Genomic DNA, 23,883 nt, shown 5'->3' with positions numbered 1-23,883 from the left:
GGCACATAGTCTCCTAATGCTGCCTTCAGATCAACAAGCAGAGCTCTAAGCTTTTTTCCAGCACCATGTCTGCCTGGGTGCTGCTATGCTTTCCCCCATGATAATGGCCTTAACCTCTGAAACTGTAAGTGAACCCCAATGAAATGTTTTCTATTATAAGAGTTGCAGTGGTCATGGTGTCTCTTCACTCTAGCTAAGACACCAGAAAAAAAAATGGACATAATTTGTATTTGTTTAAAGGTCTTCCTTAGTCACCAGGAATTCTCGGAATCATCCTTATGGTTTTCTTCAGAGCTCACTGATCATCTCCATCCCCCATAGTTACAACCATAGAGATCAAGCCAGCCTGGCAGAAGTGAAGCTATTCCAAAGAGATGTTTGTATTCCTCAACCTGACTATCAGACTATAGAAACAATGAGTCCAAAAGAAATGAAAATTTCCTAGGATTCTCATACTGGAAGAAAGAAAGGGCAGCAGCCAGGATAGAACTGGTATCCCTAAAAGAGATTTCATAGAGTTCCAACAACTTGTCAGTCCACCTTACAGGATGAAAATAAAGCTCTGTGAAGGATGGGACAATGCTGGACCACAAGTTTACCAGGACTGCTTACCAATGCGCATCCTCTCATTTCAGGATTCCCAAGACAGATTTCAGGAGTTCGCTGAATCTCTTTGTTCTTCCCTCTTCACAATGTGGACACATTAAATAAAGTGTGTGTGTGTGTGTGTGTGTGTGTGTGTGTGTGTGTGTGTGATCGCTGCTGTTGATTGGCTAATTGAAAATGGGCGGCTGGATCTGACTTGAAGCACAGGCTGTAACCCCCAAATTTAGTAGCATTGTCATTCTCACTATCCTGTTATCACATTCATTGTCATCAGCATCAGCTTTATCACTATGCTCATGCTCAGCATGATCAACTCTATCACCACTGTCTTAGTTAGGGTTCTATTGTTGTGAAGAAACACCATGACCACGGCAACTTTTATAAAGGAAAACATTGAATTGGGGCTAGCTTAGAGTTAAGAGGCTTACAGTTAAGACCATTGTCACCATGGTGAAAAGCATGGCTGCCTGCAGATAGACATGAAGCTGAAGAAGAAGCTTGAGAGTTCTATATCCAGAACCACAGTCATCAGGAAGATGGAAAAAGACATTGGACCTAGCTTGAGCTTCTGAAAACCTCAAAGCTCACCCCTAGTGACACACTTCCTCCAAAAAGGCCACATCTACTTCAACAAAGCCACACCTCCTAATAGTGCCACTCCCTCATAACCAAGCATTCAAATATATGAGTCTATGTGGGCCCTGCCTATTCAAACCATCATAACCACCATCATCACTATCAGCACCATCTTCATTCTTACCATCACCACCATCACTAACATACTACCACCACCTCCATCAGCATCCTCACCGTCAACACCACCATAACTGTAAAGGTAGCACCATCCTCACTATCATCAGCATCAACAGCATCACCATCCTACCACAGCCATCACCACCACCCTCACTATAGCATCATCATGGTCACCTGATCATTATCACCATCACCAAAACCATCAATATTATCACTACATCGCCACATTTGCCATCAACTTTTCATCATCATCATCATCCATTGCCACTATATCACCACCACCATCTTATCTCTATCCTCACCATCACCACTAGCCTCATCATCATTGTGCTCATCACCATCCTCACTATAATCATGATCACAACCATCACCACCAACAACCTATTGTTATTTTCATTACTGTTACCATCAATAGTTGATCATATTTACCCACACTGTGATGCAGATGCTGTGCTTGGCATCTCTCCAGTTATCTTGGTGGACACCCCACAGGCAGACATTCTGTCATCCAGCCTGTCTCACAGATAATGAAACAGCCTTGGAGAGGTCTAGCCACTTGCCCATGTGAAGTCAGCAGTGGAGCTGGGTTTATGGTTGGATCTCAAGCTCTTCACCACTGCCACCCTCTATCACTGGTTCAGTCAGTGACTCAGCTTAGCCTTTCCTGCTTCTTCTCTGGGCCTCAGTAGTGCCTAGCTTGCCTCCTTCCCTCTTAACTCCCATGGAAACTAAGCCATCATCTTTAAGCCACCAGCATTATCTGCACAATATTTAAATATGTCCCAGAACTTTAGTTGTTTATCAAAGTCTTTTAAAGGGAACCCATCACCCATAAGATCCGTATGAACTCCTTGTACCTGTTGGGTACTTCTATAGATGTGAACAGTGACAATTCTGAGTGAACTAATAAAGGAAAAACTCCAAGGGCAGACAGTTCAACAGAAGAACCTGGTGGAGCAACCTTGTGACATGGGGGTGCTATAATACAGCAAGTACTTCTGACTAATTTGCTGGGCAGAAGAATGATAAATAAATTCAAGAGAGAATCAATAGTCATACTTGGAGGGCATCCGTGGTTCTAAGCAGCACTGAGACATCCTAGTCGTTGCTTCAGATGTCCCAAGCTCATGAGGCTCTAGATCACACATTCTCTCCTCCCCTCTACTTCCTCTGCTTATAAATAGAGAAAAATCCCAGAAAACTCATTTTCTATTTTCCAAGGGCTTCCACTGCCTTCAAATCATAGACAAAATAAGAAATGCATCACTGGGGGTCCGAGTGTCCTCTATTTCTGGCTCCACAATCACCAAGTACAAGACACAGCAGCCCTCCTCCCTCAGGCTGTTTCCACGCCCATAGGACAGTCCCATCCAGCAACCTGAACTGTCCTATGTTCAAGAAAAAGAACCATGTTCCACAAATACTGGATGATTTTGAATTAACGCCCTTCAGATCATATTCACATATTTGATTTAATAGCAACATGAGCCATGCCTACCTATAACAAATGATGAGAAGCAGGGCAGTGACAGAGAAAAAAATTGTTCCAGAGAACCCAGAACCCTGCATGTGAACATGCTAGGCAGGCACTCTGCCACTGAGCCATGACCCAGCAAGAAGCCCTGGGTTTCAGCAGCTCCCACTGATAATTCACTAAGTAGGTTCCAAGCAGTGATGTAAGTAGAAGGAAGTTGAGAATAAAACAGGTAAGATCTGTTTTACCACCCAGCAAGAAGACAGTGCTGTGGACATAAATTAGGATATACTTGTATACACTGGAACATACAAGCATTCAGTCAGTGTGTACTCAGTGGAGAAGGTTCTAGATCGAGCCTTTCCCAAAACTAACACACAGCAGAACCCTGGGACTCAGCAAGGCTGGGTGTCTGATTTTAGATTACCTGTGATTTTGTATGAATGGCCTGCACAGACTTGGGGCTTCAGGGCTTCACATCTAGTGTGTGCCCACAATTTTTCCATCCACACATCACAAAGCCTTCCCTAGACCTCCTGTATATTCTCCTCCAAAAGCAGCTGGCTGCTCTGGCGTCACTCAGAAGAAGCAGTGGGGCAGATGTGTGAACTAAAGCCGTTGTGGCTTTGTTAAGTGCTTGGCACCAACACACCATCAAGCTGCCAAAACTCCCCTGCGCTCCTTGGGCCTCAAGTCCAAGGTCATCATATCACTTTCTCAAGAGTGGTGGAATAGGCCCCAGAGGGGAGAAACATCTGGAAGGCAGAAAACAAACATATACTATACTTGGAGCCAGAGAAACTCGCCCACATTGTACATGTTTGCTAACAAGCACCGGGCTCACCTTGGGGGATCAATGGGAGAACAGCTTTCAGGTGGGAGCAAGAGCTAGGGGTGGAGCCAGGACATGGATTAGAGTCAAGACCTTGATGAAAGGCACTAACTCACTCACCTGACCTAGTTACTTCTCAAGGTGTCACCTACCGAATACCTTAATACACCATATTTGGGGTTAGGATGTCAGTTATGAATTTGGAGGAAGAGCCCCAAACTTTCAATGTATATCCATCCTGTTGGCCAGACACAAACTGGCTTGTCAAGCAAACTCAAATGACACTTCTTATTAGTCAAAAGCAGAGAGAGCATCCCAATGGTCAAACAGAGGAAGTTTCTCATTGGTCAAACACAAAGGAAACTTCCTACCACTTACGCCCAAAGCAAGCTTTTCATTGGCTAAACTCAAAAGACATTGCTCATTGGCCAACTCTAAAGGAAATCAGAAGCTAGGGAAGACCTACCTTGGAGCGCACAGGAAAAGAGAAAAAAACTAAAAAGCGGATCTAGAGGTGGCGTAGGGGGAATACAAATAGGCTAGAAGAACCCATGCATCCAGCAGTTCCTCAATAGTTTCTGCTGACAGCGTGCAGGTTCCCAGCACCCAGCGCCCTGAGTTCCCTTCAAGGTCACCACCTGATGATCAGTCTCCTTCATGGAAGCATTCCCTGTGCTTAAGCCTGCTCCCTTCTCGCTTTAAACTTCTTCTTCCTTAATTATGCAGAGCCACGTAGAAAGCATCCCGTCCTCTGTTCCAAGCGGTCACCCCAACATCTCCCCTGACTGTGCCCTCCCAGGAGGTAAGCATCTGGTAAGCAGCTTTCTCAGCTCGCTTTACATGTTTGTCATTCCCATTGCAGTGCTTAAAACCCTTACTATCTGCAGACCCCTGCTTGTGGAGTGCTGCAGTGATAATTTTCCCTAATTGATCTGGATAAACAAGTGTCTGTCGATACAAATCCCGTGCCCCCATGGATCATTTGCTCCGCTTGCAGAGATGGGCTCCAGGTCAGAAGACAAAGTGAGGCTCTGCTGTCCCTGTGAGGGGGAGCCACTGAGCAGATCTTTCTTTGAGAGACTGCTCTCTGAGCCAAGCTGGTGGAATGAGAAAAATAAATAAATAAATAAGCAGATGCTTGGAGCCAGGAGGATTTTCATGTTGCTATAATCAGATCAGATCTGTTTCCCAGTGAGAGTTCAGATTCCCTCATGCACACAAACAGCCACAGGCTCAAAGCCACCTGCCCACATCTGTACACCAATACCTAAGGTGAGGTCACACTGGCTTCCACAGCCTAACTATCCTCATTCACTTTCCAAGAGTGCATTCTGAGGCTAGAGAGGTGACTCGACTGGTAAAGCACACGTTGACCACACAAGCATGATTATCTGAGTCCAATCTCCAACGCCCACATAAGATGTCCAGTGCAGCTGAGAACCCATAGGCCCAATACCAGGGGAAGCAGGGATCGGCAGCTCCCTAAGCTCACTAGCCAGTCCGTCTAGCCAAGCAGTGAGTTAAGAGTATAGTGAGAGACTCCATCTCAAAAATTAAGAACAAAAAAAGACACACAATTTTAACCTTTGGCTTCCATGTGTATGTGCACACACACACACACACACACCTACACAATGAATGTGTGCATGCAAACACACCCACACAAGCACTATGTTCTGCACCAAGAAAGAGAACACTCTGTCCCTAAGAAACCTCAGTGTTTACTTTCCCCATTGTCTTCCTTCTAGGAACAAGCTGATCACTGATAGATGGTGTAGACCTTGGTAAGGAAGAGAAGCCAAGACCGTGATAGTCCCAACCAGCTTCATGCAGGTTTCCAGCTAGTGTGGACAGGAAGTCTTTGGCTCCTCATACTCCGTATCCTCAGAGAAACTCCCCAGCCTGGTGGTGTCTTGCCAAGTTCATGTATGACCTTGAACCAAATGCGGATTTACTGTCTTGCAGTGAAAGACTTGGGAACGGCCAGAGTCTAGCATGTACACAAACGCTAGCCTGGTCGTTTGGTTGTTTTGCTGTCTGCGCCCCTTCTCCCTTGCAAGACGTAACACCTACATTTCCCAGCAGAACTATGTCAGTTCGCTTTGCGTTGTTGTGGCGTAAAAACACCTGAAAGAAGGAGCGTGAGCTCACTGTTGCAGAGGAATCCAGTCCGTCCGCCATGGTGTGGAAAGCATGGCAGAGCATTTCCAACCTCAGTGATGGGAGCAAGCGGCAGAGACTGTTCTCATCACTGTACACCAGGAAATAGTGTGGCGGGGAATGGGAACCAGGGGTCTGGGTAACATTCATAGGACTGCCCCTAGCCACCTACTTTAGCTAGAAAGACCCTATGCTTCAAAGTTTCCATAACCTTCCAGAATAGAGCCACTGACTGGGGACCAGCATGCTGTGTACCATACGGTATTGTAAATGAGTCTCCTCCGTGGATGCTGGGCAGCAAGAAGCTCCACCCAGGCCATCACCAGCCCCCTTATCCTGTCTAGGCAGTGACAGAAACAGAAAGCCAAAGATAGATTCTACTGGGGTGAACTGGGCCCAGTCTATCTTGCCAAGAGGCAAAGTCAGCTTTGATAACAAGGTAAGGTAAACCCAAGTCTTCCCTCCCTGAAAACCAGTCAGCCCACTTCTAGCCAGTAGCTGACAGCCAGGGTCTCCTAAAATTTATCACTGTTCCTGATGACTGCAGGGCAAGCGCACTGGTCCCCTGCCCAAGCTTCACCCACCAAACCTTGGTTTGAAGTTGGGCCCTGGGTTTCAAATTCCTCCTGTTCTATGAAATGTGGATGGCACAGTCCCTAAAGCCAAACATCATGGTAAAGCATTAGGTGTCACCTTTACAAAATGGCCCAGTGGCACTTGGCACCTGGGAAACTGTAGGTACAACTGGCTTGCATGTTTACTTGCTGGGACCAGTAAACAAGACAAGCGCTGGCCAGGGCTAGGGCTCGTGTGTGAGCATCTGCTGCCCCCTGGTGGACAAAGCTGTTGCCTCAGGACTTAGGTTTGCAGATGTTTTCTGTGGTCTCGGGGTCTTGCGTGAGCTCCCTTGCTCCCCAGCCACCTCATCCCACATGCACAAACAAAAAAAAAAACAAAAAAAAAAAATACCTGATAGGCATCTAAAATAAAGCCAGTTCATATTTCGCAGACAAAGAAACTGAGGTTTGAGATACGAAAAAAGACGGCCAGAAGAGTCCAGTGGAAAGGTTTAAGGAGAGGGAAAGGAGACAGGTGAGGTAACCACAAATAGGGACGCATGAAAAAGTGGAGGCTTACTATTTTATATTTTCATGTAAATGCATTTTTAAATAAATATAATAATTTGAATAGAAGTGCCCTCGATTGGTAAACAATACTTCTTTTAGAAGCCATGGGTTAATAAATTAAGATATTTCCCTAAGTGCTATTGGGAGGCCCCAGTATTCCCCCAAAACATGCAGAATTTGAAGCTGACTTTGGTGGCCCGCCAGAGCTTGATGATAAGATCCTTTTGCAGAAGACACTCGCCATACACTTTAGATACAGGACACGGCGACATCAAGCTAGCACTGAGACAGCAGCTTCCTCCCCGCTGGCTGACTTCCATGGTGTCACAGTTACTATCCCCACTGCTGAAGGAGGAAAGCCAAGGCTCTACCCAGGCGTGTTCCTTGTAGGGAGGGATACTGACCCACCAGGCAGGGTGTACCCACCGGCAAATAGGGGTGTAGTTATGACGAGAGTAACCGTCTGCTTCCTAATTGGATTTGAGGCCCACCCCACAAAAAGGAACCCATACCTGGTACCTAAAAGCTAGTCAAAGAACTCATGGCTGTGGACGTCATGAGTGGTAGAAGGAAGACTTATGCCATTGTTTTGATAAATAGCCATGTTGCCCAGCTGCCTTCCGAACACTCCTGCCTGACCCTCTAGAAGCATGTTCCTAGCAGCTTCCTCCAGAAGAGCTTCTTGCCATGGACAGTGCTTAGGAGAGACACCCAGAACTGGTCAATGGGCCAAGAATAAATGACGGTGAAGTGCTCTGCCCTGGGCAGGAACACTTATATCATCTCCTCTACGGTTCAGAGAACATCTCAGAAGTCAGGGTGGAAAGAGTGTAAGATAGAAAAATGAAGAGGCATGCTACAAAAACCTGTCTTCTGGCCACGGAATGGCCCTTGCACTCAGGAACTCATTATTTCCACGGTTATCCAGAGATAACCATGCATAAAGCTAGACACATTGTCACGGATGGAAAGGGAGCTCATGGGATCCTGTCCCTCCCTGAGTGACTAGAAATAGTTGATAGTTGCTGGAGGAAGAGGACTCATTTGTTTCAGAGATGTAAGTCAATAGTCAAGGCTCCATCCAAGCTCAAGAAAGAAACTCTAAATTCAATGGGTCACATGCAAAACAGAGACATGGAGCAGAAGGGGAACTGCATGGGAAGAGTGGCTTCCCTAGAAGAGAGAGGGGGTGAGAGGGCAAAACAACTGACAATCATTGCAGGCATGTATGAAACTGTGAAGGGAGGGAGGGAGCAAGGAGGGAGGGAAAGAGGGAGGGAGGGAGGGAGGGAGGGAGAAGAAAAAGGAAAAACTGAGGCTTGGAGAGCTCTGGCCATGGGGAGCCAGCGCTGACACTTAGCACTGTGCTGTTGTCACACAAGATCAGCACCAAAAGCTTGGCCCACAGGGTGTTACTACAAGGAGATTGTAGGACCTTCAGGAGGTAGCCCCTGGTGGGAGGTTCTCGAGTCCTTGGAAGTATGTCTCTGAAGGGGATTGTGGAACTTTGCTTTCCCCCTCCTTCTGCTCATTTTGAAGCCATGAATCTACTCGCCTCTCTATATACAAAGACAATGTAGCACTAACCTCCCAGCCAGTCTCGAACCTTGACTCTCACACTGAAAACTAAATAAACCTTATCTCTTTCAAAAGTTAGTTCCCTCCAGTATTTTGTTGCAGTCACGCAAAGCCATGACAGGCTGGGAGTTGTTATTTTAACTCCCAACAAAGCCAGCTGCGGTACTGCAAGCCAGCAGGATATTCTGAAGAGGCAGAGGCAGAGGCAGTACAAGTTCAAGGCTAGCCAGGAATGAAGAGCTGTCTTCTAGAGATGACAAGACCATTGCACTCTTGAAACCACAGCAGCTATTGCTGCCTACACAAGACCAAGGCATCAAAGTCAGCCAACACTGCTGCAGGCAACACTAACTGAACTCAGTAAGTTACACAAGCACAAGTGCACACACGCGCGCGCGCACACACACACACACACACACGGATGCACACACGCATACTCACACATACAGGACTCAGGCCCAGCTGTGTTCATCTGGGCTTCTAGAACTGAAGGTTCAAGATGAGTAGAAGAAAGGATGTCCACCACCCACAGGATCTGTTTGACTCAATCTGTATGTGCCTATTTATGAAGGCTCATCTTCATTGTCAACTTGAGTACATTTGGAGTCATCAAATGTATTTCAGAGACTTCTAGGAGTGTCTCTGAGGGTTTTCCAGAGGGGTCTGAGGAAGGAATATCTATAGACCACACCATGTACAGGGGTCCAGATCTACAAAGCAAGCTAGGCACCTCTCCCTCTCCGATCTCTTTCTCTCTCTCTTCCTCCTTCCATCTCTCTCTCTCCCTTTCTCTCTCTCCTGCTCAACTGCTGAGTGTCCCTCTGAAGGCACTTTCTTCCAGCTAAAATGTTCTTATTGAGTTCCCACACCAATAGCATAGTTGAGCCACTGGATGTCAGCCTTAAACAGCTATTTTCTCCCCATTCCCAAATAACCACCCCCATGGCCATTACGGTTTAAGTGTGAAACATCCCACACAGGGTTGATTGTTTGAATGGTTGGCCCTCAGCTGGGATGCTGGTTTGGAAGGTTGTAGAACCTTTAGGGAGGCGGGTTCTCACGGGAGGAAGTGAGTAGCAAGGATGGGCCTTATGGGCTAGAGCGGCCTCTTGTCCCAACTCGGTCTCTCTTCTTCCTGCCTGACAAAACCAGTCACCTCACCCTCTGGCTGCTCCAGCCACAATGTCTTCCCCACTGTGATAGACTGTATCCTCTCAAACTGAAAGCCAGAATAAATCTCTTCCCTGAAGCTGTGGCTTGCTGGGTATCTGGTTAGAGCCAGAAAAAAAGAAACATAACTGCCCACATACACTCAATGTTGAACACAAAGGAGAAATTAGGAAAAAAAAAATCTCTTTATAAAAATACATGCATTTCTACCTGACAGTGCTCAGGCAAAACAGGAAGTAGGCAGAAATGAAATCAGTGTGTGTGTGTGTGTGTGTGTGAAATTACGTATGTAAAACAAGTTATGGGGGAAATCAAAGGAACAAAGCTAAGCTCTATGTAAACACAAATGTGCTATGAAGAACTAGTTGGCGAGATTTCTGTATTTACTAATATTCAACTTCAACATCAGTGGGATAAGCACAAGGTAAGGAGGATGGCTTGGCCGTGGGATTAGCAACTGAAGCTTTGCTTGCCTGCCCTCTGTTACCACCCTGGGAGAGGGGAGCCTAAACAGGAAGTGGACTAAAGTCTCAAGCAATAGCCAACTTTATTCAGAACATCAGACAAAGTATACTCTGAGTGTATTCTTGATGGTTAAGCAAGGTCATATGAGTTCAGGTTGTATACCAAGAACAACTCATGCTTGGAAACATTCAGAATAATAAGGGGTAAGGAGATGAGTAATCCAAAGTGAAGCCCCCTCCTGTTGTACTACTCATGGGAGGAACAAAAGAGCACATTCCAAGAACAATCCATGTTGTGCAGAAACAGAGATTACAAGACTTGTCTTGTTTACTTAGACTTTTCTAAGATCTCAGAAATCTCCCACAGCTTCATTCATGGATTGAGTTCCAACACCCTCTACTCAACAAATGCCAAAATCATTTTTTCCCATCATAGCAGCTACCATCCCTTTTGAGATGAGACAGAAGCATTTGCAATGAAGGTCACAGAGGTGGGACAAGGTGCGTGGGTGTATACATTGCAAGCTAGCTTATTAGTGCAGAGCCAGGGTCTCCACACCAGAGCATGGTGGCACTCGAGCAGAAAGAAGTAGGTTCTGCCTTGGGGACTTCTCTCTTTCCCATGCCACCACCAAGCTCTGTCCCTAGGGAACAGCTGCTGCCCATGCCCTGATGCACTTCCATGTAAGAGTGTGTCCCTTTGGCCGTGTAGAGCCCGTGGACTTGACGGCAGGCAGCCGGAGAAGGAGCCAAAGTCTGGATCTGGAAAGCACTGGATTCTATCTCAGCTCAGCTACAGGGCCCTATCCCTTGACTTTCCAGCAAAGTTCCCACTGGGCTCTGCAGCCCCAGTCCTGAGAGAGCTGGAGGCGTTTTGCCCAGCCCACTGTGAACCCTGCATTACCAGGCTGTCCATCAGGCCCTGCCAACGTATGGTTCGCCAGGCCTAGGAAATAAATAGCCAAGCTGAAATGGGGAAATCTAGGGCTCAAACAGTAGCAGAGAGGTCACAAATTCTCTGCAACTCTGTCTCCCTCATACCTCCCCCAAGCCACCCTCCCAGGACCATATCCTAGAAGGATAGGGCATGGATTAATGGTACAGGTAAGATAGAACTTAGACTTCAAGAGAGAGTCCTGGATGGCCCACATGGGAACAGATCCAGTGGCCACCGCTTCTACACAGCAGCTGTTCTGAGTCAAGGACAGGCATCATGGGATGACAGCCCTCTTGTTCTCCACAGTCAGGAGCACAGTGGCCTTCCTGGCCCAGTACAATCTTTCCAGAGCTAAGCCAGGCTTTAGGTCTACAGGGAGCTCCCTCTGCCTGCCCAGCCTCACCAGTAGGACCCAGTTCACATCCGCTGATGTCCCAAACCATATCTGCTCAAAAACACCCCGTAAAACCCCCTCCCACAAGCCCACAATAGGGATCAGCAACTAGAGCCCCACCCTTCTATCACAGCTGTGCTGTTTTGATTTTTCTGAAGTTTGGGAACAGACCTCTATTGCCGGCTTTTTCATGTTCTCTGTGACAAAACACGTGACAAATGCAACTTACGGAAGAAGGGGTTTATTTTATTTTCACTCATAATTCAAGGGTACAGTCTGCCACAGTGAGGAGGGCATGGTGGTAGGGGCATGAGACCGCTGGTTACATTGCATCTGTGGTCCAGAAGCAGAAGATGAATGCTGGTGCTCAGCTCACTTTCCCCTTTTTAATTCGGTCCAAGCCCCCAGCCCAAGGTTGTGCTGGTCACAGTCAAGATGGGCCTTGACACCTGTTTATCTAATCTGGAAATATGCCCACAGACGTGCTCAAAAGTTTGGCTCCTGGGTGAATGTAGATGCTGGCAAGTTCACAGGCGACATTAGCCATCACAGCATGCATGCATGGCAGCCACCATATAACTTCCAGGTACCTTGCAGAGCACAATGAACCATCCCGTCAGTGGCTACCTCAGTGTTTCCAGCCCAGAGGAGAGGAAGCAAAGGTGCTGTGGTGGAAGTCGACCTGTGAGTATCTTTCAACACTCCTATAATGCTGAACATGGCCAGAGGCTCATAGCAGAAGCCACACTAAAACAGGGATCTGTGATACCAGGTCCCACACACAGACAGAGGCATTAGATCGGAGGACATAGGCAGGGTCCCCCACCATTTACCTTACATCTCTCCCTTATTCTAGAGGAACCTGCTTAGGAGAATTCTGGTAGGTTAAACATGGGTCCCACCAAGCAAGTGCCATCAAGAGTTGAGTCTTGACAGACTGTTCTGGAGTTTGAATGGGGTTGGTTCTCCAACATCACCAACATAACTAAACTCAAAAAACACTGCTGTCCCCTTGTCAAATGTGACTGGTGGAGTCCGGGGACGGCTGGGCCTATCAGAGGATGGTGCATCCACAGCAGTATCGCTCAGGGTAGTCAGCCACGTACACCTGGTGGTCGGTGCCATAGATGTAGTAGACAGAAGTCTTTCCTTCGTACCAGTAATGGACTTCCGTGATGGGGATCAGCTCGATGGTCTGGCGCTGAGGAAACAAATGGCCAAACACACCTCAGAGTTGCACTCAAGTTGCACTCACTTGCTTAGGAACCGACAGCAGCTCCCCCACGGCCTGCGGGGTAATGTGCAGAGCTGGGTGCACAGGGTATTCCAGATCTACTCATTCTTGATGCCTCTCCTGCTCTGCTCCTGTGCTAGTTCCATTGCTGTGGCTGTGATAAAAGGCCCATACCAGAAGCAACTCGGGGAAGAAAGGGTTTATTCTGGGCTCAGAACTCCAGGTTACTGTCCATATCCGAGGAAAGCTGATGCAGGAATTTGAAATAGCAGAGAACGAATGTATACACGCCTTCCCGCGGTCGTCATCTGTCTCTACGCTTACACAGTCCAGGACTCAAACCTACAGAACGGCGCTGCCCACCGTGGGTGGGGATTACCATCTCAGTGAACACAGTCAAGACAAGCCCCACAGCCATGTCCACAGGTCAGCCCGGTCTAAACAAACCTCACTGGGAGAAACTCTTCCCAGGTGACCCTAGAGTGTGTCAACTCAACAACTGCCACTAACCATCACTGCTCCTTCCCATGGCCCAGGTCCTGGGAAAAACTAATTTATATTCAGCCAATATCTGCTATTAGGAGTGAGGCATGGGCACCCACCCCCTCCAGAGGGCTTCAAGGAGCACAAATGTCTCCATGAGGTACTGGAGAGGGGTGGAGAACAAAGTGTGGTCAGCCCTTACATTGCCAAACCACCCTAGGGATATCTGGAGTGGCTTACCGATTTTGATTTTGATTTTGACGTTAAGATAAAGTGCTAAAGAAAGGTCAATGTTTGGTAGATTCTATCAGGTTTATCTGCTCAGATTTATCTACCATCACACAGCTGTGTATCAGCATGGCCTCAGGGGAGTCTCTTGTTTTGCAGATGGGGAAACAAAAGGCTCATGAAACCTTGGGGGTCTGATCATCAAACAGTTCAAGCCTGGGCTCCTCACACTTAGCAGTCCCCACGTCAAGCTCAGCTCTCCTCCCATCATCCACCTCTTCCTAGATAACCTTTCCCATAAGAGGGAGTAGAAGTCTCTATCTCCCACAGAGCCTGCCTCAGTCCCACATCTCCAGCTCATTCTGGAGTTCACAACCTTCCCGTACCCTGGATCTTCTGAGGGGGGGGGGGGCTCCTGGGGTTCCTGTGGGGGTTCCCTGCTACCTTTAGTTCCTGGTACTATTTGCCTCTTGGCAAGGGAAACACATAGTTGGTATACAATTATGACTTCTCCTGATGCTGAAGAGGTACATCCTAGGGCCTTTCTGTGGTCTGGCCTGTGCCTTTTGCTCATGCTACTTCCACATCCCACTCCCAGCATTGGATCCCAAACCCAAGAAACGGTGTGACAGGCTCGGAGTCAAATCCTCCTCACTTGCTGAAAGGGCTTCCCATTAGAAGCGTCCCAGCCTATGGGAGGAGAAGCTGAAGCCATATTGCTGCCTTGGATTTCTCTCCAAACTTCCTCTGAGTCCCCAAGGGACATTGGGGCAGGGCCTTGGAGGAGGTGCTAGGAACACAGGACATTGCCCAGGACTGGGGCTGAAAACTTCTGAGTGGTGTTGAGCTCCATTTCTCTAGGCCTTGACCTTATCTGTAGAATGGGGTCAAAACTGCCTCATAGCCAGGTTGGACCCTGCAGGCCCTGAAAAGAATCAGCTGGGTGACCAACGGCTAGCCCATGTCTGAGGGGAAGCCTTCTGTTGGTGACAATAATGAAGACAAGCAGCCAGCTGGGAGCTCGTGCCATCTGCTTCTCCATTCTTTATTATTTAACCCACAGAAAGCAATAAAGGCCCTTTGCCTCTTATTTGTGTGTCGTTCTGAGTAAAACAAAAACAAAAACAAACAAAAAAAAAAAAAAAAAAAAAAACACTGCCTCAGAGTTGGGATAACCAAATGAAATAAGAAAACTAAGTCATATCCATAGCTAGAAGCAATAACACAATGATCATTTTGGAAAGCAAAAGCAGAAGCCTCCTCCCCCAGAAATTGCCATGCAAAACCTCCTAGATGAGGACTAACAGGTGAGTGAAGGTGGAAACCAACACTGCTGCTCGGAAGGCGGGGGCAGAGTGTCAGGAGCACTCAGGTTTCTCGATCCTTCCACAGGAAGCAGCACCATCCCTGCCTCCACCCACTGTGTGCTCAGAAGGTCTGAATTTGAGCCTACAAATCACCCAACCCCTCAGCCCTTCAAAGAGGGTCCTCTTGTCATTGTTTGCTTATGCGTTTGCCTCTTGGCTATATCCTGCAATGGAGGAGATTCCAGATAGCCGCCTGCAGCAGCTGGGACTGTGTGCATTATAGTAGCTGCCATTTCTCATGACTAGATTCCGCTCCCCCACCTTCTGTAACAAGAATAAAACACCATCATAGATCATTGGCTCTGGCTCCAGGACCAAAGGCCAGTTAGAAAAGAGAATCCCAGATGTGACCTCAGTCATTCTGTCCCCTTAAAAATATTTTCAGTGAGCACATCCCTTGTTTTTGTTTTTGTTTTGTTTTTTTGTTTTGTTTTGTTTTGTTTTGCTTTTTTGCAGTTCCTGGATTTTTCCACAGTGGATCGTGTTGCTTGGGGTGAGACTGTATTACTGGAGGAAGACTCTGGAGGCCACATCAGTCACTCTTATACTGTGTCATCTAGGGTGGCAGGTTATGAAAGGACTCACATTGGCCACTCCATGAATATGATGTCCCCAGACAGTGACCAGTGTGTACAGCTGCTCAAATCATGTTGTCCCTCAAGCTCCAATATTCCTGAGCCCCCTGCCATCCCCAGAGTGAATACCTCAACTTGGGGCTCCTCCCTCACATAATGAAAACCATCCCAGCAGGAGTAGAGATATTCTAGAAAGATACTTGTGTTTATCCCTGTCAGACTGTTGACACAATGGATCCAAAGGAAGTGGAATTTTCCCCAGGAATCTTATGTGGAGGCAAGAGAATAGGAAACTTTAGTGTCAGCCAAAGGGGTACCATATCTCCTGGGGAAGGATATCACACAAAGTGTCAGGTACCTTGCAGAAGGTGGGAGAGCCTAGAATCTGATGGGTCAGTGATGGGCAGGAGCACGCCTTGACCAGGACCTGAACCTGTCAGGATCCCAAAGACAGCCCTGCAGGGAGGGGATTACTAGATTTCTTTATGCATGCCTCTTCTCAGCATGCTGTATTGAGTGGATCTCCTTTGTCTGCTTTCTCCTGTTCCTTGTCTTGCTGGTTCATGTACTGGAACCAGGTGACGAAGCCCAGACTGTGGGCAGCCAGCGCCCAGGCTCTGCCACTAACTACTCAGGTAACAGCTATAATACTCCACCTGGGCAAAATCCAGCTCCAGCTCCCATCAGTGCTCTGTCCCCACAATTTCCACTTCCTGACAGCCTGCTGCTGCATGCACCCCAGGTTTGAGCACCCCCTCCCCACAGTCCAATTCTCTGCAATGAGATCAGAAGACTATGGGGCCAACTTTCCATGTCCAGGGCTTATGGTGCCACAAAGGCTGCAGCCCAGCCTCCTGGCCTCCAGGTATGTGGTCAGCAGGGCAGGACTAAAGCTCAGAGCCACTCTGTGATCAGACTGAGGCTGGCACGTAATCTGGCTTGGTTTCCCTCTCATCTCATCCCCAGTCTTTCAAGTAACCCTTACTCAGTAAGTGACACACTCATAGACACGTCTCAGGGCTGCTTCTATAGAGCCCAACCTGAGACAGGAACCAACCCTGCCATTATGAACACTGAGGTTCAGGGATGATGTGGGTAGAGCAGTCCAAACCCGCACAGAGTGCCAGAGCTGAGAAATAGGTGCCAACAGGCTGTGTCCTTGGGTGTCTGACTGCTGACAAGGTCCCAAGTCCCACACCCCAGAACCCCAAAAGTCTGTACCAACAACCAGAATTGCTACTAAAAGAACTGATGCCCCTAACAAATTATTACCACTCAAATTATTTCCATTTGTGAGAACAGCCCAAGAGATCAGACTGGACCAAGGGACACCCAGATTCTTGGCTTTCTAGGGTTGTGTTAGGATACTGAAAAGCCGAAAGGTTTCAAGTGAAAGTCTGAATGCTAGAAAATCTGGAAACACCCTATCATGGGCAGACACAAAGCTGAGTGGGGACTGAGACTTCAAGGGGCGGCCAAGTGACCACCTGACCCTTGGAGGCAATGGGGTTTATAATGAGCTTTTAAGTCCCTGCCCACATCCCAGGGGGTCTCAATTTGTTTTAAGGCATGAGTCCCTCCCCTCTCTCTCCTTCCAACAGGAGAGCTGTGCAGAGAAAGGGCTGTGTCATTGGAAAAAGTCACTGGAAAAGACAGAGGATAAAGCAGATCGCTATGCCACAGGTTAGCTCCCTACCACAGGTCAACTCTCTATAAACCCTTGGCCCCCAGCAGCACTCAGGGAAGAAACCAGCCTTGAAGACATCTGAAGCAGCTGCCCCAGGATCACAGGAGAATGCAGGAGACCCAGAATCTAAGCCCTGTCTGCAAGGCCCAGGATCGCCACCACTAACCTCAAGCCCAGGGTATTCTCTGAGGTCAATACTGGGAATCTTTTTCTGTCACTCTCTGGTGCTTGCTTTTGTTTGGTTTTGAGACAAGCTCTCTCACTACCTCAGACAAGCTAGGCAACCATGTCCCAGAGAGCTGCCTGTCTCCCAGGGATTGTGACACCACAGTGAGATTTTTATGTCGGTGCTTGAGGTTTGAATTTGAGTCCTCATTCAGGATTCCAAGAACTACTCTACTTTTTGGCTACTCTGGGCGGCGGTGATGGGGTTTCTACTGGGAGACACTACTGCCACCTAATGGCCACCAGAGAAACTGCCCAAATGCAGAAGTGCAGGGTCTAAGGCAAGGATGCTGGATTTCCTTTCTGCTCTCTAAATATGAGGGGTTAGAATAGAAATCACACTAGGACTCATCTTCTGGTGACTGATGGTCCTGCCTGCTCCTTCAGCATCATATGCTGGCCCTCCACTCCAGCCACACCGTCCCAGCCCAGAGGTGTCCTGGGCTGTGTACATCCCAAGCCCTCGATCTCCTGCATCCTCACTCCTTAAGGTAAAGCCTCAGTTTTTCCCCTTGGGGTGACCAGAGAAGCATCCCTAAGCCAGCCCTCATCCTCAGTATCCCTGCCTCACCTGCTGAAGGATGCGAGCACGGGAGGCCAGAGTGGTGCTGTGCTCCTCAATGCCCCTCTGGGAGGCCAGAGAGATGTCCCGCAGGGGGAAGTCCACAATGGGGTACACCTGGGGAGAGACAAACAGAGCACCCCCACATGGAGCCACGAAGGATGCCAGGGCTGACTCCACTAGATGGAAGAGGAGGGACAGAAAATGAAGGGAAGGGCTCCAAGGCCACACAGCGAGCTTACTGGCTCAGGGAATCCAGGACAAAAGGGGGGGCAGGCTGCTTACACTTCCACCTGCATCTCATTTCCCAGAGGACCCTTTCTGTGGGCCTACTATGTGTTGAGATACAGTAAGGACTAAAGCAAGTGGGTCAAGTCTCACACCAACATTGAAACTGCCCACTGTGTGGCAGGTAGGAAAAAAATGAACAATACAAAACCCCAAGCAGGAGGCTGGCAGCTTCATGCAGCCCGTGCATGAGGGCATGGACTCAGTCCCTTGGGATACCCGCAGTCCCGGGCTGCCATATGAAATCTTCTCCTGTGTGGAGACAAGCCTTCCCTCCCTTACAGCTCCATCTTTAGCTCAGTGCTCTTTTCCATCCCATCTACCTGTGCAGAGGGCTGATAACCTCAGGGCCCTGACAACAGGTTCCACTCAGAGTCACTCGGGGCTCATTTCTGCCTGGGTAGCTCTGTCCCCACCATACCCATCTTCCCTAAACCCCACAGAGGTCCAGATGCTCCAGCTGGCCTTCAGGATGCAAGCTTCCTTGTCACCTGTGCGGGAAGGCACCCCCACCCCTTACCATGGTATTCTCGTCCCTGAAGAGGTTTTCCCCTCGGGCTTTGGCGAGCAGCTCTCCGGGACAGTGGAGGTGGTGTGGAGACACAAACTCAAACAGGCTGTTCTTCCTGGGAGGAGGAGAGGAAAGGGAAGCAGAGAACCGGCTTCAAATCATTCATCCAGCCGGGGTGCAGGGGTGCAGGGGCGCACACCTGTAATCCTGACACGGAGGAGGCAGATCTCTGTGAAGTCAGGGCCAGCCAAGAGTTATCTACACAGAGAAACCCCATCTCGAAAAACAACAACAACAAAATCAGTGATCATTACATCTAAGCTGTGTGGGAACCAGAGCTTGGAAGGGGGGAGGGGAGGTTGCTGGTGGGAGTGCTCAGCCTCTCTAAGCTCATCGTCCTGGCTTCTGAAGAGCCAGTCCCCCTGTACCTTTGCTTGTCAAGCATTTAGCCTGCCCAGGCACAGGGTAAAGGCTTCATGATAGGAGCACGTCCATGGCTGACCTAAGGGTACAGACATCAGCATTAGGCCCTTGGTGAGCACTGCCCTAGCAGGTGATGATGATGGAACGTAAACTCAACATAAACTAGAGCAGGTGAGATGGCTCAGTGGGTAATGGCACTTGCTGACAAGCCTGACAATTTGAGCTCAGAGTCTGAGACCCACATGGAGGGAGAAGAGAATCAGCTCCTGCAAACCATCCTCTGACCTCAGCATGAGGGCCACAGTACTGGGACACCTGCACAAGCAGCTGCACCCTTGAACATGCTCATAATCACACAAAATAAATAACAACAATAACTTGAAAAATTAGAATAAAAATAAACTGGAGCCAAAGCCAGTCTGCGTCCCCTCCCCCCAACAGCTGTTCCCTCCTGACCCAGGTGGAAGCCCCCAAGAGGAAAAGGCTCTCCGATCCGGTGCACACCCCCACCTCCTCCAGGCCTGGCATCTAGGAACCACTTACCACATGATGACCAGCTGGACAAAGTGCTCCAGCTTCCTCTCCCCCTTGCAGGTGGCACATGTCTTGTTCCCTCTCCCAGAGCACGTGCTGCACCTGTGGCCACAGTGGACAAGGCTCCATATCCTTGTGGCTCCTAGAGGCCCCACCCCTGACCCCCATCAACAGAAGGCTCCTTACTGTGGTATCATGTACACGCCCACTGTCACCCTCTCTCCTCTGGTGTAAAGAAGGCTTTGCCCGGAGCCTGTGTTCAGAGTTAAAAATTGCCCTTCCAGCTAGCTTTTTCTCACCAGAGCCTTCACCCTCACACCTGCTCCAGCTGGTATTGATGACTTCCTAACAGGCCAGGCCTTGAGACAAACTTGCCCACATGCAAAGCCCATGATCATTCTATATGCACAGACTCTAGGTTGCAGCAGTGAGAGAGACACGGGGAACCATGCTCCTTTCAGCTTCATGGTGACCAGAAAGAAAGCTAAAAGACAGCCTTCCCCCCCCTACCCACTGCCAACCCGCTCTTACCTGCGCCTGCCAGAGCCAGAGCACATGTGGCATCTCCGAGGCTGCCTGGCCTTGCGCTTGGTGCCGCTGCAGGACGAACACCTCACCTGTGAACGAGCCCAGCCTCAAATGCTGGCTCCCAGAAACGGCCCAGGCCATGCTGAGACCAGCTTCTGACCCAGCCCCATGACCCTGACCCAGGTCTCTTCCTCCCCTGGGCCATAGCCTTGGTAAGTGATCTGTGGCTTGTGGCTTGTGGCTTGTGGCTGGTGGCTGGTAGCTTGTGGCTTGTGGCTTGAGGATTGGTGTCTTTGGGCCCTGCCAGGCACAGGGTTTCGAGACTTCATGTTCATAGATTCCTGCTTCTCCTCTCTGATTTGACCTCACCCCAGGGCCCCAAGACCTGCCTCTAACCAACTGAGCTCCTGGCGGCAAATGGCCACAGTGAGGGGTCCTTTTTAGGAAAGTATCCAGGGGTGGATTCCTGGCATACAAGGCAAGCTCAGAGAAAATGGAGAGGAGGAAGGGATTCATGGAGGAGGAAAGAACAGAAAGACCGCCAGGAGCCAGGTGGGGATGGAGTGCTGCAGATGGAACAAGGGACAAACAGCCGGAGGACACATGGAGAGGAAAGAAAAGCCAGGATCAGCCCACTGGGACCAGCAGTGAGCAGGTGAGAGGTGAGTACCTAGAAGGCCCCTTGAAGGAAAGAGCAAGGAGAGACAGCAGGTAATCAATGTGTGTCTGATGAGCAGGCTCCAATTGGAAGCCTTGCCTTGAACTTCTGGCCTCCAGTGCCAACAGATTCTGTCCTTTGCAAACGAAGGATGCTGTGGTGTGCTACAGCAGCCTGTGCAGATCGCCCAAGCCCCTTCTACCTCACCTCCCAACCCCTCTGAACCCCTCGGTGTCCACCTCCCAGACTCCTGGCCAGCCTCCACAGAGGGCTCTGTCGTGACTGCCTGGCCTTGAAGCCAGGCAACCACCAACCATCTAGGGACATTCAGCAGTGTCCCTTGCAAAAGGTCATCCATGCGGGGGCTGTTACTGTTTACACCTCTCATGGAGGGGTGAAGAGAATCACAAGACTATCACAGGAGAATGGAGCCACACCCTACTACCTGTTATATGCAACTCTGCCTCAGGGAGGCGCTAGAGTATCTATGTCTGGGAAGAGGAGGGCAAGGGGCTCCATCTATGCAGAAATGCCTTCATCCCTGCAGGGTAACGCATTTCAGGTCCACCATTTTAAGGGAGAAGCATCCACAACCCTGTAAGTAACCCCTATCTATCCTTCTAAAGAATCCCAGTAAACTCATTACTTCCCCAGAATGAACTTTGATGGAATTGTGCCTGTGTTTGTGGTTGGGACCATCTTTCCTTGGGAAGGCATTTTAGGAGCATGGTCCATTCTTTTACAGGCCCCAGCCCTGTGCAGTTCCTCAGTGCCTGTCAGGAGGAAGGTGAGAAACATCTAAATTGAACCATCATCATCAGACTGTCCCAGTCATGGATAAAAATTAGGAGATCTAGAAAGAGAAGCTGACCCACCCAAGGTGACACTGTCGGTGCAGGCAGCCTCTAGGCTCTTACCTACCCTGTCATCCCTATGCCCACCCCAACACTCGAACAGGATTACTTGCTCGTGTGGCTCATCCCCTTGACTCACCATGCCAGCCCCATGGCAGCCGCTGCACTTGTAGCGGCCGCGCCCGTGGCATTTGTGACATTCCTGAAAAGGAAGAGTTCTCCTTGGGTGGAGGTCCTTAAGCAGGCTCCCTCCCAACCCTGGGATGCCATTGAGAAATGCAAGGGGAAGGGACCCTTCCAGGGAGCTGGAGATAAAAAAAAGGGCCTTGAATGCCAAGCCTAGGTCTCATCTCAGCACATCCCTAAGTCCAGCTCATGCTTTCCCACATGCTAAGAGGGGGTTCTCTGAGTTCTCAACTAGCTCGTGCTCTAGTTTCCTGGTGGACTAAGCCCCAAAGGCTAATGGCATCTGCAGCCACCCGGTAGCTCATTCATGTGGACCTTGAGAACATACAGAAAGGACAATGTTTGTGCAAAAGGCAAGAAGCCAGCTGCTAGAATCTATCATTAAATGAACATTTTTGCACCATCCAGAAAAGTAGAGAAAGCTTTTGTGACCTCTTACATATCTGGTAACTATGAGAACTCATAGAGTCAATTTACATTCTTAATCAAAGTCCTAATGAGAAAATAAACAACTGTGAGACCAGAACAGAATGAGGAGATCAATCAACCAGGGTTTCCCACACTTCCTGCTAAGACAGCTTTCTATACAACAAACCAATATGAAACCTACTCTCTTATTGACATCCAAGGAAAAGCCCAAAGGGTATGAGGGTGTGGGTGTTGTTTACTTGTGTGTACACATGGGGAAACCAGAGGTCACTGTCAAGTGTCTTCTTCAATCCCTCCTTACCTTACTTTTTAAGAAAAGATCTCTCCCTGAACCTAAAGCTTGCCAGTTTGGTTAGGTTGGATGGCTAGTGAGTCCCAGAGGTCCTCCTGTCTCTGTTTCCCCAATGATGGGGTTACAGGTACAAGGCCTCACACCTAGCTTTTTACATATGTGCTAAGAATCAAAACTAAGGTTCCATACTGGCTTAGCAAACAATTTATCCACTGTGTTTCAGATTTTAGTTCATGTCAGTTTCATTGAGTCCACCACTTACCTTACTGTCAGGCGAAAATCAAGCAATCGAACATGCTTGCGTACAGCTGCCCTAGGAATGTTGCTATTTCCAGCTGGCGATGGCCCACTCTCTGTGTTGACACCGCCTCACTAAGATGCATGCTGTTCTTAAGTTGGCATAACCTACCCAGCTGAGCTTGGGGTGCCTTTTCCCAAAGGAGGAAGTCTGATGAAGCATGGAGAACTGAGAGACAGGCTTAGAGAGCAATCCCGATGATCCAATCAGCCATTACCTTGACCAGGGAGGAGTGAGGCACTTGGAACTTTCTGGTGTCTTCCTGAAACATCGGAGGCACCTGGACCTTCATGTCCCAAAGCCTGGGGGAAGCGCCTCTCTGTGGCCCATCCACAGAGTGGTCTGTCATGGAAGGGGTCATTGTAAGGATGCTAAAGGTAAAGCTTCTGAGTATCCACCAAACAGCTAGGCATCCTCCTTGGTGCACATCATGAGCTAAGATGTGCACAGGTCTTTCTTGGCCTCCAAGGTTAAGCATTTTGGACCTGGGTTTGAATCCTGGCTCCTCTACCTCTGAGCTGCATGACTCTAGGGAAGCAATTTAACCTCTCTGGAATCTAATGATCTCATCTCTAACATGAGAATAAATAATGGGCTCTTAGCATATGGAATCTCAGTGACCAGCTGAAGAATGTATAGAAAATGTCCAGCACAGGATGGGGACACTCTGAAGGAACCATCACCACCATTCCCTGTACTCCGCCATCATCCTCTTCCTCCAGACAGCATACTCTCACACTGCAAGTACACAGAGAGGGTATGAGAGGCTCAAAAGGCTCATGTGCCCTCCTTGGGAGAGAGGAGAAAAAGAAATCCTGGGTGGCTGGGAGATACCTCAGAGGTTAAGAGCACTGGCTGTTCTTCAAAAGGTCCTGAGTTCAATTCCCAGCAATCACATGGTAGCTCATAAGCATCTTTAGTGAGATCTGGTGCACAGGCACACATGCAGGCAGAATGCTGTATAAATAAATGATAGATAGATAGATAGATAGATAGATAGATAGATAGATAGATAGATAGATAGAT

The 23,883-nt window shown here is 48.8% G+C and overlaps 1 protein-coding gene across 2 annotated transcripts in view; it reads right to left on the bottom strand.

Annotated features, from left to right (window-relative positions):
- Positions 1-12,362: 12,362 nt before the first annotated feature.
- The window catches only part of Ssuh2 (ssu-2 homolog), an 18,893-nt gene continuing 7,372 nt past the window's right edge, over positions 12,363-23,883 (bottom strand). For both annotated transcript variants that reach the window (XM_055628614.1, XM_055628615.1), the window contains exons 6-12: positions 23,075-23,199; positions 21,792-21,854; positions 20,144-20,229; positions 19,622-19,714; positions 18,665-18,770; positions 17,866-17,973; positions 12,363-12,696 (exon numbers count right to left, since the gene is read on the bottom strand). In XM_055628614.1, the coding sequence (XP_055484589.1) occupies positions 12,550-12,696; positions 17,866-17,973; positions 18,665-18,770; positions 19,622-19,714; positions 20,144-20,229; positions 21,792-21,854; positions 23,075-23,199 (728 nt within the window). In that variant the 3' untranslated portion in view covers positions 12,363-12,549. The remainder of the gene's footprint in view (positions 12,697-17,865; positions 17,974-18,664; positions 18,771-19,621; positions 19,715-20,143; positions 20,230-21,791; positions 21,855-23,074; positions 23,200-23,883) is intronic.

Source organism: Psammomys obesus, unplaced genomic scaffold, assembly GCF_907164565.1.
Source record: "Psammomys obesus unplaced genomic scaffold, mPsaObe1.curated_primary_1811, whole genome shotgun sequence".
In the NCBI taxonomy this organism is placed as follows: domain Eukaryota; kingdom Metazoa; phylum Chordata; class Mammalia; order Rodentia; family Muridae; genus Psammomys; species Psammomys obesus.
This window is presented reverse-complemented; position numbering and strand designations above follow the sequence as displayed.